At 42.1% G+C, this 15581-nt stretch overlaps 1 protein-coding gene across 1 annotated transcript in view; it reads left to right on the top strand.

Moving 5' to 3' along the window:
* Positions 1-15581, top strand: part of LOC124798238 (WW domain-containing oxidoreductase) — a 153851-nt gene that overhangs the window by 115939 nt on the left and 22331 nt on the right. Inside the window, exon 7 of the mRNA XM_047261552.1 lies at positions 3416-3621. Coding sequence (XP_047117508.1) covers positions 3416-3621 — 206 coding nt within the window. The remainder of the gene's footprint in view (positions 1-3415; positions 3622-15581) is intronic.

Raw genomic sequence — 15581 nt, 5'->3', positions numbered from 1 at the left:
TGAAGGTGTTGATCTACGTAGGCAGAGATACGTTCTGTGGGGGCTTGGTAACCAGCTACAATGGGACGGCCGGGATGATTGGGTTTGTGAATTTTAGGAAGAAGGTATAAGGTAGGGGTGCGGGGTGTTGGTGGGGTCAGGAGGTTGATGGAGTCAGGTGAAAGGTTTTGTAGGGGGCCTAAGGTTCTGAGGATTCCTTGAAGCTCCGCCTGGACATCAGGAATGGGATTACCTAGGCAAACTTTGTATGTAGTGTTGTCTGAAAGCTGACACAGTCCCTCAGCCACATACTCCCGACGATCAAGTACCACGGTCGTGAAACCCTTGTCCACCAGAAGAATGACGATGGATCGCTCAGCCTTCAGATCACGGATAGCCTGGGCTTCAGCAGTGGTAATGTTGGGAGTAGGATTAAGGTTTTTTAAGAAGGATTGAGAGGCAAGGCTGGAAGTCAGAAATTCCTGGAAGGTTTGGAGAGGGTGATTTTGAGGAAGAGGAGGTGGGTCCCGCTGTGACGGAGGACGGAACTGTTCCAGGCAGGGTTCAATTTGGATAGTGTCTTGGAGAGTTGGATCATTAGGAGTAGGATTAGGATCATTTTTCTTCGTGGCAAAGTGATATTTCCAGCAGAGACTATGAGTGTAGGACAGTAAATCTTTGACAAGGGCTGTTTGGTTGAATCTGGGAGTGGGGCTGAAGGTGAGGCCTTTGGATAGTACAGAGGTTTTGGATTGGGAGAGAGGTTTGAAGGAGAGGTTAACTACTGAATTAGAGTGTTGTGGTTCCAGATTGTGTTGATTGGAATTTTGAGGTTTTGGGGGGAGTGGAGCTGATCACAGGTTTTAATGTCATTATTTCTTCGTCAGACAATTGTTAGCCTCATTTTCATAATCTGCCACCACAAAACCACTCCTGTTAATACATTTACATGCAGTTTTTTCAAAATTTTCCTGAATTTCTCCACCCTTTAACGTGTTTTGGCGGCAACACAACCACCTAAGCTTTGTGCACATCGTTGTTTACCAACTCAAGTTCACCACAGGATCAACATAGCTTTCCTCCAAGGCCAGACATACCAACAATTAAAGGGAACAGCCATAGGTACCAGGATGGCCCCCTCGTACTCCAACCTATTTATGGGTCGCTTAGAGGAAGCCTTCTTGGTCACCCAGGCCTGCCAACTCAAAGTTTGGTACAGATTTATTGATGACATCATCATGATCTGGACTCACAGTAATGAAGAACTCCAGAATTTCCTCTCCAACCTCAACTCCTTTGGTTCCATCAGATTCACCTGGTCCTACTCCAAATCCCATGCCACTTTCCTTGACGTTGACCTCCATCTGTCCAATGGCCAGCTTTACACGTCTGTCCACATCAAACCCACCAAAAGGCAACAGTACCTCCATTATGACAGCTGCCACCCATTCCACATCAAACGGTCCCTTCCCTACAGCCTAGGTCTTCGTGGCAAACGAATCTGCTCCAGTCCGGAATCCCTGAACCATTACACCAACAACCTGAAAACAGCTTTCGCATCCCGCAACTACCCTCCCGACATGGTACAGAATTAAATAACCAGAGGCACTTCCTCATCCCCTCAAACCCAGAACCTCCCACACAAGAACCCCAAAAGTGCCCCACTTGCGACAGGATACTTTCCGGGACTGGATCAGACTCTGAATGTGGCTCTCCAGCAGGGATACAACTTCCTCAAATCCTGCCCTGAAATGAGATCCATCCTTCATGAAATCCTCCCCACTCCACCAAGAGTGTCTTTCCACCGTCCGCCTAACCTTCGTAACCTCTTAGTTCATCCCTATGAAATCCCCAAACCACCTTCCCTACCCTCTGGCTCTTACCCTTGTAACCGCCCCCGGTGTAAAACCTGTCCCATGCACCCTCCCACCACCACCTACTCCAGTCCTGCGACCCGGAAGGTGTATCCGATCAAAGGCAGTGCCACGTGTGAAAGCACCCACGTGATTTACCAACTGACCTGCCTACATTGTGAAGTTTTCTATGTGGGAATGACCAGCAACCTGTCCATTTGTATGAATAGACACAGGCAGACAGTGTTTGTTGGTAATGAGGATCACCCTGTGGCTAAACATGCCTTGGTGCACGGCCAGCACATCTTGGCACAGTGTTACACCGTCCGGGTTATCTGGATACATCCCACTAACATCAACCTGTCAGAACTCCGGAGATGGGAACTTGCCCTTCAGTATATCCTCTCTTCTCGTTACCCGTCAGGCCTCAACCTCTGCTAATTTCAAGTTGCTGCCGCTCGTACCTCACCTTTCATTCAACAACATCTTTGCCTCTGTACTTCCACCTCGACTGACATCTCTGCCCAAACTCTTTGCCTTTACAAATGTCTGCTTGTGTCTGTGTATGTGCGGATGGATATGTGTGTGTGTGCGTGCGAGTGTATACATGTCCTTTTTCTCCCCTAAGGTAAGTCTTTCCGCTCCCGGGATTGGAATGACTCCTTACCCTCTCCCTTAAAACCCACATCCTTTCGTCTTTTCCTCTCCTTCCCTCTTTCCTGATGAAGCAATCGTTGGTTGCGAAAGCTTGAATTTCGTGTGTAAGTTTGTGTTTGTTTGTGTGTCTATCGACCTGCCAGCACTTTCGTTCGGTAAGTCACATCATCTGTGTTTTTAGATATATTTTTCCCACGTGGAATGTTTCTCTCTATTTTATATATATGTAATATATATGACATGTAGTGATTATGAAAAGCTGTTTGTTTATGGCTGTATTATGTATGAAAATGTAAGGAAAAGAAATTGAGAAAACAGTAAAATCATAATGAGACAGAATGGTTGGCTCAGGGATCGTTTAAGGTCCAAGCTATGTAAACTACCACTTGGGGCACCAAGCTGAGAGGGACATCAGAGTCACCATAACTTTGTTATTTCTATGTAGGACATACCATAATTAGTAGCAGTCGCTTGGGTCAACGTGCTGAGAGGGGCACCCAGGTACAAGATTTGTGTACAGTTTGTATCACAGATCGTGGCTAAAACTGAAGTATGTGAAATTGTGCAATGGTAAAGGGGAAAAGGAGGGCACTAAATGATTATTCAGTTGCGTGAGAAAATGTTCCTGAAGTGGTCCTGAGTTGGTCACAACTTATCTTTGGGTAGTGAATGCCTACCTGTCCACATCAAGTGCCTCCCTCATCCTGGGATCTGAGTGACCTGCCCTCCTTTCCAACTTTCACACTTTATCCCTCTTTCCCCACTGAGGAAGGAACTAATAGTTCTGAAACCTAAAGTGGCATTGCAGTTAAATCAGAGTGCCAGCTTCAGGTAATTTGCATTTTTGCTGTCTCAAAATAATTTAAGCAATCAACACACTAAATTACAGAGAAAGTAATTCATTATTTGTTTAATTTTGAATACAGCAACAAGCAGCAGCAACAACTGTATACTGTGCAACAGCTCCAGATCTAGATTCAGTCTCAGGAATGTACTTTAACAACTGTTGTCGGTGCGAACCCAGTGAAGCTGCTCAAGATTACGATTTGGCTCAAGAACTATGGCGAATTTCCATGAAAATGGTGGGAGACACAATGGGAAGGTCTGCAATGATTCTACCAATGCGTAAGAGGTTTGTATTGCTCCTTGTAGTCAATAGCATGTTTAAGTCAATGGGAAATCTGGAATGGAATAACAATATCAGTTTGAGTGACAACCATTCACCACATAAAGGAAACATTGAGTGGTAGACAGACTCATTTAAAAGTAGATTGTTGGAATGTCAGCTTTCAGATAAAGTCCTTCATCAGATGAGAGTGGCTACTACCAAACTGTGGCCAAGAACAGAGTTGACAACCCAGTAGTGGAACATGTTGAGTACAATATGCTTGATATCAGTGGCTGCTTCACAACCTGTGCTATATGTATCCCTCCCATCCAAAAAGCAACTTCTCTGACCTACACAGATGAGGTTTGTTCTTACAACATATCCTGCAGTCCTGCTGGCCTAAACCATCTGATCTCCTTGTCCATACCCCACTGACTGCACCAGAGCAAACTTTTTACTCCAACTAGTACAACCTCTCCTCCCAGTCAAGCTACAGTCAGCACAAAGTAGTTACTTAGGACAACAATAGGTATGAATGTGTATTTATGTTAATTCTATGCCTGTTGGCTGTGGAGGAAGATACCATCCAAAAGTTCTACAGTATTTTCAGTCGTGTTCATGTGCATATCACACCACGCATGCATTCACAATCTATTATTTCCTTGCGTTGAATGAGAGATCTAGAGGATGCTGTAGAACGAAGATAAGATATAATTGATGTAACATGCTTCTGTATTCTGAAAATCTGTCCCTGTAAGTGTAGTTCTCCCCAAAAAATGATTGTCTAACTCATTAATGAAAAGAAATATTGAGAATAAACAATATTCTTCGTTTTTAAATCACCTATGGCATTATCATGTGTACTGCAGATGTAGCTGAACTAACATGCTTCATTAATTCTAGTATGTGTTTATCCAGTTGAGACTGTGATCTATCTACAGTCCCAAAAATTCATCCCTTTCTACTTCTTGTACTTCATTGTTTGAAAATTCCATTTTTATAGCTTATGACTATGAGAATTTCTAACCTGTCTGTACAGAGTCTTGTTGACATTTAATGATAATTCCATTGACTTTCTCCCCCCATGAACCATGGATCGTGCCGTTGGTGGGGAGGCTTGCGTGCCTCAACGATACAGATAGCCATACCGTAGGTGCAACCACAACGGAGGGGTATCTGTTGAGAGGCCAGACAAACGTGTGGTTCCTGAAGAGGGGCAGCAGCCTTTTCAGTAGTTGCAAGGGCAACAGTCTGGATGATTGACTGATTTGGCCTTGTAACACTAACCAAAACGGCCTTGCTGTTGTGGTACCGCGAACGGCTGAAAGCAAGGGGAAACTACAGCTGTAATTTTTCCCAAGGGCATGCAGCTTTACTGTATGGTTAAATGATGATGGTGTCCTCTTGGGTAAAATATTCCGGGGGTAAAATAGTCCCCCATTTGGATCTCTGGGCAGGGACTACTCAAGAGGACGTCATTATCAGGAGAAAGAAAACTAGCGTTCTACAGATCGGAGCGTGGAATGTCAGATCCCTTAATCGGGCAGGTAGGTTAGAAAATTTAAAAAGGGAAATGGATAGGTTAAAGTTAGATATAATGGGAATTAGTGAAGTTCGGTGGCAGGAGGAACAAGACTTTTGATCAGGCGAATACAGGGTTATAAATACAAAATCAAATAGGGGAAATGCAGGAGTCGGTTTAATAATGAATAAAAAAAATAGGAGAGCAGGTAAGCTACTGCAAACAGCATAGTGAACGTATTATAGTGGCCAAGATAGACACGAAGCCCATGCCTACTACAGCAGTACAAGTTTATGTGCCAACTAGCTCTGCAGATGACGAAGAAATTGAAGAAATGTATGATGAGATAAAAGAAATTATTCAGGTAGTGAAAGGAGACGAAAATTTAATAGTCATGGGTGACTGGAATTTGAGAGTAGGAAAAGGGAGAGAAGGAAACAGTAGATGAACATGGATTGGGGATAAGAAATGAAAGAGGAAGCCGCCTGGTAGAATTTTGCACAGAGCATAACTTAATCATAGCTAACACTTGGTTCAAGAATCATAAAAGAAGGTTGTATACATGGAAGAATCCTGGAGATACTAAAAGGTATCAGATAGATTATATAATGGTAAGACAGAGATTTAGGAACCAGGTTTTAAATTGTAGGACATTGCCAGGGGCAGGACTCTGACCACAATCTATTGGTTATGAACTGTAGATCAGAACTGAAGAAATTGCAAAAAGGTGGGATTTTAAGGAGATGGGACGTGGATAAACTGACTAAACCAGAGGTTGTACAGAGTTTCAGGGAGAGCATAAGGGAACAATTGACAGGAATGGGGGAAACAAATACAGTAGAAGACGAATGGGTAGCTCTGAGGGATGAAGTAGTGAAGGCAGCAGAAGATCATGTAGGTAAAAAGACGAGGGCTAGTAGAAATCCTTGGGTAACAGAAGAAATATTGAATTTAATTGATGAAAGGAGAAAATATAAAAATGCAGTAAATGAAGCAGGCAAAAAGGAATACAAACGTCTCAAAAATGAGATCGACAGGAAGTGCAAAATGGCTAAACAGGCATGGCTAGAGGACAAATGTAAGGATGTAGAGGCTTATCTCACTGGAGAAAAGAGCGCCACTTGTATGAATATCAAGAGCTCAGGTGGAAACCCAGTTCTAAGCAAAGAGGGGAAAGCAGAAAGGTGGATGGAGTATATAGAGGGCCTATACAATGGCGATGTACTTGAGGACAATATTATGGAAATGGAAGAGGATTTAGATGAAGATGAAATGGGAGATACGATATTGCGTGAAGAGTTTGACAGAGCACTGAAAGACCTGAGTCGAAACAAGGCCCCCGGAGTAGACAACATTCCATTTGAACTACTGACGGCCTTGGGAGGGCCAGTCCTGACAAAACTCTACCATCTGGTGAGCAAGATGTACGAGACAGGCGAAATACACTCAGACTTCAAGAAGAATATAATAATTCCAATCCCAAAGAAAGCAGATTTTGACAGATGTGAAAATTACCGAACTATCAGTGTAATAAGTCACAGCTGCAAAATACTAACGCGAATTATATACAGACGAATGGAAAAACTGATAGAAGCCAACCTCGGGGAAGATCAGTTTGGATTCCGTAGAAATGTTGGAACACGTGAGGCAATATTGACCTTACGACTTATCTTAGAAGGAAGATTAAGGAAAGGCAAACCTACGTTTCTAGCATTTGTAGACTTAGAGAAAGCTTTTGACAATGTTGACTGGAATATTCTCTTTCAAATTCTAAAGGTGGCAGGGGTAAAATACAGGGAGCGAAAGACTATTTACAATTTGTACGGAAACCAGATAGCAGTTATAAGAGTCGAGGGGCATGAAAGGGAAGCAGTGGTTGGGAAGGGAGAGAGACAGGGTTGTAACCTCTCCCCAATGTTATTCAATCTGTATATTGAGCAAGCAGTAAAGGAAACAAAAGAAAAGTTCGGAGTAGGTATTAAAATCCGTGGAGAAGAAATAAAAAATTTGAGGTTCGCCGATGACATTGTAATTCTGTCAGAGACAGCAAAGGACTTGGAAGAGCAGTTGAACGGAATGGACAGTGTCTTGAAAGGAGGGTATAAGATGAACATCAACAAAAGCAAAACGAGGATAATGGAATGTAGTCGAATTAAGTCTGGTGATGCTGAGGGAATTAGATTAGGAAATGAGACACTTAAAGTAGTAAATGAGTTTTGCTATTTGGGGAGCAAGTAGAGAGGATATAAAATGTAGACTGGCAATGGCAAGGAAAGTGTTTCTGAAGAAGAGAAATTTGTTAACATCGAGTATAGATTTAAGTGTCAGGAAGTCGTTTCTGAAAGTATTTGTATGGAGTGTAGCCATGTATAGAAGTGAAACATGGACAATAAATAGTTTGGACAAGAAGAGAATAGAAGCTTTCGAAATGTGGTGCTATAGAAGAATGTTGAAGATTAGGTGGGTAGATCACGTAACTAATGAGGAGGTACTGAATAGAATTGGGGCGAAGACAAATTTGTGGCACAACTTGACTAGAAGAAGGGATCGGTTGGTAGGACATGTCCTGAGGCATCAAGGGATCACAAATTTAGTATTGGAGGGCAGTGTGGAGGGGAAAAATCGTAGAGGGAGACCAAGGGATGAATACACTAAGCAGATTCAGAAGGATGTAGGTTGCAGTAGGTACTGGGAAATGAAGGAGCTTGCACAGGATAGATTAGCATGGAAAGCTGCATCAAACCAGTCTCAGGACTGAAGACAACAACAACAACATCAACAACAACAACAACAACCATTGACTTTAACCATTTGTTGATATTTAACTTCCTAGGATATTGAAACTGTGTGCTGGATGAGGAGTCAAACCTAGGACCTTGCTTTTTGCAGTCAGGTGCTCTACCGACTGAGCTATCCAAGCATGACTCTCAACCCGTCCTCACAGCTTTACTACCACCAGTACCTCGTCAGATCATGAGTTGTGCTTGGATGCTCAATAGGTGGAGCACTTGCCTGTGAATGCCGTAGGCCCCAGCTTCAAGTCATCAACTGGTACACAGTTTTAATCTGCCAGGAAGAGTCAAATCAGTGCACACTATGCTGCAGAGATTTCATTAGCTGCCCTTTCACTAGGAAGTTTGGTATTATTTTTTATTCTTATTCTTGTATCATCTACAAGCAGGACAGATTCACGCCTTCTGTCATGCGCGGACACGCATGTGCATGCGAGCGCACACACACACACACACACACACACACACACACACACACACACACACACACACACTCTGCTACTCTTTCAGAATTTTATGCCATGTCCTGCAGAAGTAAACACATCCTGCTATTCGTTTGTTCATTCATACATCTGTAGTGTTCTGTAGTTCCCATCCTGAAGTAAAACCTGCAGGATGTGAAATAACTCGAGTTAACTAGCAGAGTGAAGTAGCTCTTAAAAACTGCATTAATAATTAATTATTCTGAAGTTTTAAACTATTTGTGTTTGCTTAGTCTAATGAGAGATTGATCTCATCAGACTCATTGATACCTGCTGTGAAATGTCTTGCAAAACACAACAAAATGAATGTGCTGTTAAAAGTTTATCTGATAAAGACACTCTACAAAAATTTAAAAAAGTAACTGTTGGCCATCGGGCAACTGGAGAAATGTGTAGTGTTAACAGAGCTTGAACACACTGAATTTGTAACCCATTTAATATCCATAAACAACAATAGTTACCAGTTCCTGCTACAGCATTGGTATGTGTTAACAGTGGAGGAGAAAGCTCATAAGGATGCAGATATCAATTCTGAACCTGACAGGTTGAATCCGCCCTTAGTCATATTTGCTCTGGTAAAGTGACATAGGTGATGTGGGGAAGCCCCATACTACAGGCAGGGTGCAGTTTGGCACCTACCAATCCTTGGCACATAGATCAGTGTGGCTTTAGTCACCATGCCAAGTGGGTTGCAGGGTGAGTGGTGCATGATATTGCATATAAAATTGTGTAATTTGAAGAATGGGTTTAATTTGGTGATTGGCAAAAGCATTTGAATTTAAAGGTGACTACAAAGAATCGAATAGCAATAGAAATTGAATTGTGTAAAGTGACTGAGTGTGACCGTAGAATAAGTGTGATTAAGACACATACGGATGTTGCTTGTGTGTAAAGAACAAGAAATCGGGTGTTCATTGAAATGGTTTTAACATCATTCCAAAATATTTTATTATTTCAATGTGAAGCTATGAACAGAAATAGTGGTAGTTTGGATAGGACATGTGGCAGTAGGTACGTGGTTAGGAACTTTGATAAATTGACATGTGTACCCTGTGCATAACCCTGCCCCCCCTCTTTTTCCTCTAGTCTATTATAATTTACAAGTCTGACCCCAATAACTTTTGACACCCAATTAACTCAAACACTCGCATTCGGGAGGGCGACGGTTCAATCTCGTGTCCGGCCATCCTGATTTAGGTTTTCCGTGATTTCCCTAAATCGCTCCAGGCAAATGCCTGGATGGTTCCTTCGAAAGGGCATGGCCGACTTCCTTCCCCATCCTTCCCTAATCCAATGAGACCGATGATCTCGCTGTCTGATCTCCTTCCCCAAAACAACCCAACCAACCAATAACTCCTTTAACCCAGAGTAGGAGTGGCTTTCAAACTGGAGTAATATTCATTGAATTTCCTTCACCCATGCCTTCTGAGAGCATCTGTGCAGGTTCCTGGGTGTCACAGTAGTGTAGAACTCATTCAATATTCTCAATCTTTCAAAGGTGAAATGTGAAGCATGTGGTATGCAATCGAAATCAAGACCTACATATGCATGATTTGCTTTTAATTTCTTGGAGGTTCATTCAAATCTTGTTGACATTGAAATAAAAGCTGTAAAAACATTAAACGCAATAGGAAATATTTTGATGATTCAGGGAACTAGTTCCAGCAGTGATAGTTGTTGTGACAAGACTCTGGAACAAGAATAATGTCCTAGCCCCCCTCCCCCCCCCCCCAAAATAGTAGTAGTAGTAGTAGTAGTAGTAGTAGTAGTAGTAGTTGTTGTTGTTGTTGTTGTTGTTGTTGCCCTCATCACCGTTGGCTTCAGTCCACAGACTGATTTGATGCACCTCTCTTATGTGTAAGCTTCATCATCTCTGAACAGTTACTGCAACCGAAATCCATTTGAAATTGCTTACTGTGTTCATTCCTTGGTCTCCATCCACAATTTTTATCCCCAAACTTGTGTCCATTACAAAACTTATGATTTGTTCTTTCTCCCTGTGTCCTATCCCTTCAGTTGAGTTCCTCCTTATTAGTTACTCAGTCTACCCATCTCACCTTCAGCTTTCTTCTGTAACACCACATCTCAAAAGTTGCTACTCTATTCTTGTTTGCAGTGCTTATCATCTATAAATGATGAGAACTACAATCTGGTTTCTGCCCAGTTTGGAGATAACTTTTCACTCCCTTTGCTTTATGCCTGCTACCTTAAGAATTTCAAAGAGGACATTTAAGTCAACATTGTCAAAAGCTTTCTCTAAATCTACAAATGCTATAAATGCAGGCCTATGTTTCTTTAACCTATCTTCTAAGATAAGTTGTAGGGTCAGTATTGCCTTGCGTGTCGCTACATTTCTCCAGAACCCAAACTGATCCCTGAGTCTAGTTTCTGTCAGATTTTTCTTTCTTCTGTAAATAATTCATGTGAATGTTTTGCAAGCATGATTTATTAAACTGGTAGTTGGGTAGTATTCACACCTAGCACCTGCCTTCTTTGGAAATGAAATTATTACATTCTTCTTGAACTATGAGGATCTTTTGCCTTAACGTGCACACAAGGTGGAACAGTTTTTTTGTGGCTGTCTATTCCAGGGGCCTTGTTTCCACTCAAGTTTTTCAGTGCCCTATCAAATGCTTCTGTGTATTCCATCTATCTTTTCATCTTCTTTCTTTGATATTCAAACTGCTGCTTCTCGTTTCTCCATAAGTCTCTTTAATTTTCCTATCTCTTGCCTAGTTATGCATGCTGCTACGAGGGTTGGAACTTTAATAGTGGCTTCTGTTTATTTACAGCTCGTACAAAATAGATACGTGTTTCAAAGTTTTACTGACTGTCAAAGTAGTCACCACCATTGTGTATAGCCCATTGCCAGTGATGTGGAAGTCATAGGATACTCTCAGCAGTTCCAGTTGTGTTGACAGTTTGACTGGCACGGTCTGTTGCTCAACAAATTTGTAGCAGTTCTGAAGCGAATGCTGTGAAGTGTTTCCTTCCGTTTGGATATCGAGTTGAACTCACTAGGGATTAAGTCAGGGGAGTGCAGTAGGCCGTATAGCACTTAGCAGCCCCATCAGTCAAACAAATCAGTCACAGCTTGCACTGTATGTGCTTGAGCACTGTCCTGCAAAATGATGGTCAGGTCCTGCAGATAGCGTCATCACTTCTGCCACTATGCTGTTCATTTTTGGAACACAACCTACAACTGTACATATCTATATTGTATGAGCTGTAAATAAATAGTTGCCACTATTAAAGCTCCAACCCTCGTACATTCATGTATTTATTCTGTAGACATTCCTCCTGTGCCATTTTGCACTCCCTGTAATTCTCAGTTTTAGGTGCCTGTATTCTCTTTTGCCTGCTTCATTTTCTGCATTCTTATATTTTCTCTTTTCATCAGTTATGTTCGATATCTCATGCATTATCCAAGTATTTTTACGTGGCTTTGTCGTTTTGTCTATTTGATCCCCTGCTGCATTCACTATTTCATATATAAAGGCTACCCATTCACCCTCTGTTGTGTTCCTTACCTTTATTTCAGTCAATCATTGCCTAATCCTCCCTCTGAAACTTTCAACAACACATGGTTCTTTTAATTTATTCAGGTCTCATCTCCTTAATTTCCTAACTTTTACTGATTTATTCGGTTTTAATTTGCAGTTCATAGTCACTACACTGTAATCAGAGTCCTCAATCTGTCACTGGAAATGTTTTGCAATTTAAAATCCGGTTTGTAAATCTCTGGCTTACCATTATATAATCTATTTGAACTCTCCCTTTTTCTTTAGGTCTCTTCCACATATACAACCTTTTTTCTGATACTTAAACAAGGTATTAATGATGATTAAATTATCCTGTGTAGAAAATTCTACCAGGCAGCTTCCTCTTCCCACTGATTTCCAATCAGTGTTCTCTATTATTTTTCCTTCTCTTCCTATTCCAACTATTGAGTTAAGGTTCCCACCACATTTAAATTTTCATCTTCTTTAACTATCTGAATAAATTCTTTTATGTAAAAATACATTCTTTCAATTTCTTCATCATCTGTAGAGCTAGTTGGCTTATAAGCTAATACTGTTGTTGTGGGTATGGGCTTTGTGTCTGTCTTGGATATGATAATGCATTCACTATATGGATCATAGAAGTTTACTCTCATTCCTATTTTCTTGTTTATAATTAGACCCACTCCTTCATTACCCATATTTGATATTGTATTTGTAACCCTGTACTCACCCGACCAGAAGTCCTGTTCTTTCTGACTTTGTGTGTTGCTGCCATATCTAACCTCAACTTATCAATTTCCCTATTTAATTTATCTAGCCTACTTGCATGATTAAAAGAGCTAGCATCCCATGTTCTGATCCTTAAAATGATAGGTGTTTTTTTTTTTTTTTTTTTTTTTTTATGACATCCTGTAGAGTTGTTCCTTCCCAGCTACTTCACCTCTGGACTATTTTCCACAATAGGATGCCATCATCATTTAATCATACAGCAGTGCATGCCCTTGGGAAAAATAACAGCTGTCATTTCCCACCTGTTTTCAGCCATTTGCAGTACCAACATGTCAATACCATGTTAGTTAATGTTACAGTTCCAGATGAGCCAGTCATCCAGACTTTTGCCTGTGTAACTACTGTAAAAGCTGCTGTTCATCTTCCGGAACCAGAAGTTAGACTGGCCTCTCCACAGGTACCCTTGTAGTTGCACCAATAGTTTTGTTTGCTATATGTATTATTGAGGTATACAAATCATCCTAATTTGCCAATGTCCATGGTTTATGATGTGGAGCTTTCATCTACATATATACTTTGCAAGCATCTTATAGAGTGTGGTGAAAGACACTTTGAGTTCCACTGTCACTTACTCATTTTCCTGCACAGTTGCAAATGGTGTGCGGGAAGAATGATTGTTGGTAAGCAGCCATGTGAGCTTATGACATTGTCTTGAGATGTAGGTAGGAGGAAGCAATAATGGTCTTGGAATTATAACAGTAAAGCACACCATGATGCATAACTCTTCCCTTGTAGCATCTGCCACAGGAGTTCGTTGAGAACCCCTGACTAGTAATATTGGAAATATTGGTCAATCGAGGATGTTTAATGCTGGATGGAGTACACTTCCTAATGATTCTTCCAATGAATCTCATTCTGGCACCTGCCTTAACTGTGGTTTTGCTTTATGTGGTTATTTCCTTTAAATCACTTTGTATGCAGATTCCCAAATATTTAATAAATGTAACTGCTTCCAGAAATTGTTTGTCAATTATGTAGCCATACAATAATGGATCTTCCCACCTATTTATATGCAATATGTTATGTTTGTTCATATTGAGGGTCATCTGCTAATCCCCACATCAAATATCAACCTTCTGAACGTCTTCCTGCATTTCACTACAATTTTCTACTGTTGCGATTTCTCTGTATATAGTCTCTCTTATTATACTCCCCTGGAGTACGCCTAACATTACTTTTACTCCTGAAGATCTCTCTCCATTAAAAATGACGTGCTGTGTTCGGCTTTCTAAGAAATCTTCAATCTAATCACAAATCTGGCATGATATTTGTATTTTGTTCATTAGGTGAATGTGTGGAACTGTATCGGAGGCCTTCTGAAATGCAACATCAACATGGGTGTCGGTATCTGCTGACTTCTAGGTCTTGTGGAAATACAGAGTAAGCTGGGTTTCACACGATTGTTTTTTGTGGAATTGTATCTCAATATGTGTAGAAGAGATGTTCCCCACACAGGAAGGTCATAAAATGTGTCCTGAAATTCTACATCTGGCCATCATCAGAACTACGCACCTATAGCTGTGTGTGCGTCTGTTCAATGAGCCATGTCCCCCTGTGGGTCCAGTGGTTAGAATAGGCCCGAGGTATTCCTGCTTGTCATACAAGGCAACTAAAAGGAGTTTCACACATTTTGGCCTTTATGTGATGGTCCCCTATAGGGCTTGGCCTCCATTCTTCAAAATTTTCCCGAAGAACAAGCCAATTGGGGTAGGGCGCCTTACAAGGTGCATCATGTCAATAGTGCATTGAGATCGTTAGCCCACTTTCTCGTCATCACATTGCAGTCCTGCCCATTCTCCATCTCTTGGGTGAGTACACCTTCCTGGGTGCGTTTTCCACCGTGCACTATGCAGTGTCGATTTCTGTGTTGACGATGACCATGGACTTCTTTGCACCTGATATCCAGCATGGTAGCCAGTCTGTTGTGGTGGGGCCGCCATGTACCCCATTGGTTGTAGCCCCCTGGCCACACAGGGATTGCTCTGCTGACCCCAAATCGTTCCCCTCCCTGGCCACACCATGGGAGGAACATCAGGCTAAGGATGGTAGCGTATCTTATTCACCTCGGTACCTTATAAGTTCAAGAGCTGATGGGGAATCTTTCATGCCGATGAAGCCTCAGTTTTTTGTTGAGCATTTAGAGGACACGTTCGGGGAGGTGTAGGACGTGTCCAAGATGAGATCTGGGTCAGTCTTGATCAAAACAGCATCCTCTGCCCAGTCATGGGAGTTACTCACTTGTGACAAGCGGGGAATGTTTCTGTAACCATCACGCCCCATAGGAGCTTAAAGTTGGTCCAGGGTACCATTTTCCACAGAGACCTTCTTTTGCAGTCTGACGATGAGCTGCACACCAAATAGACTGGCAAGGTGTACATTTCGTCCAGCATGTCCACCAGGGTCCGAAAGATAATCATAAAGGTGATGGTCTACTGGTGTGATGTAAAGCCATATATTCCCCCCCCCCCCCCCCCCCTCGATGTGGTGTTTCAAGTGCTGAAGTTCAGCCATATGTCTTCCTGCTGTACTTCCAGCATCACATGCCGAGATTGTGGACGCCCATCACTTCCCAATACTCCATCCGCCCCGCCTCCCATCTGTGTCAACTGCAGAGAGCACCATTCGCGTTGCTCGCCTGACTGCAGGATTCTCCAGAAAGAAAGGAAAATCGTGGAATACAAGACCCTGGACAGACTGACCTACACTGAGGCTATGAGAAAATTTGAATGCCTGCATCCTGTACATATGACACTGTCTTATGCCACTGCTACAAAAGTTCTGGCACTATCAGTTCCGCCAATCCAGGTCACTTCTCAGAGCCGGTAGACTACACGTGCCCTCTTAATGGTGGGGGGCATTTCCCTCCCTGTTGCTCCTGCACCACCTACTTTGGGAG

The sequence above is a fragment of the Schistocerca piceifrons genome, chromosome 5, assembly GCF_021461385.2.
Source record: "Schistocerca piceifrons isolate TAMUIC-IGC-003096 chromosome 5, iqSchPice1.1, whole genome shotgun sequence".
NCBI classification, from domain to species: domain Eukaryota; kingdom Metazoa; phylum Arthropoda; class Insecta; order Orthoptera; family Acrididae; genus Schistocerca; species Schistocerca piceifrons.
This window is presented reverse-complemented; position numbering and strand designations above follow the sequence as displayed.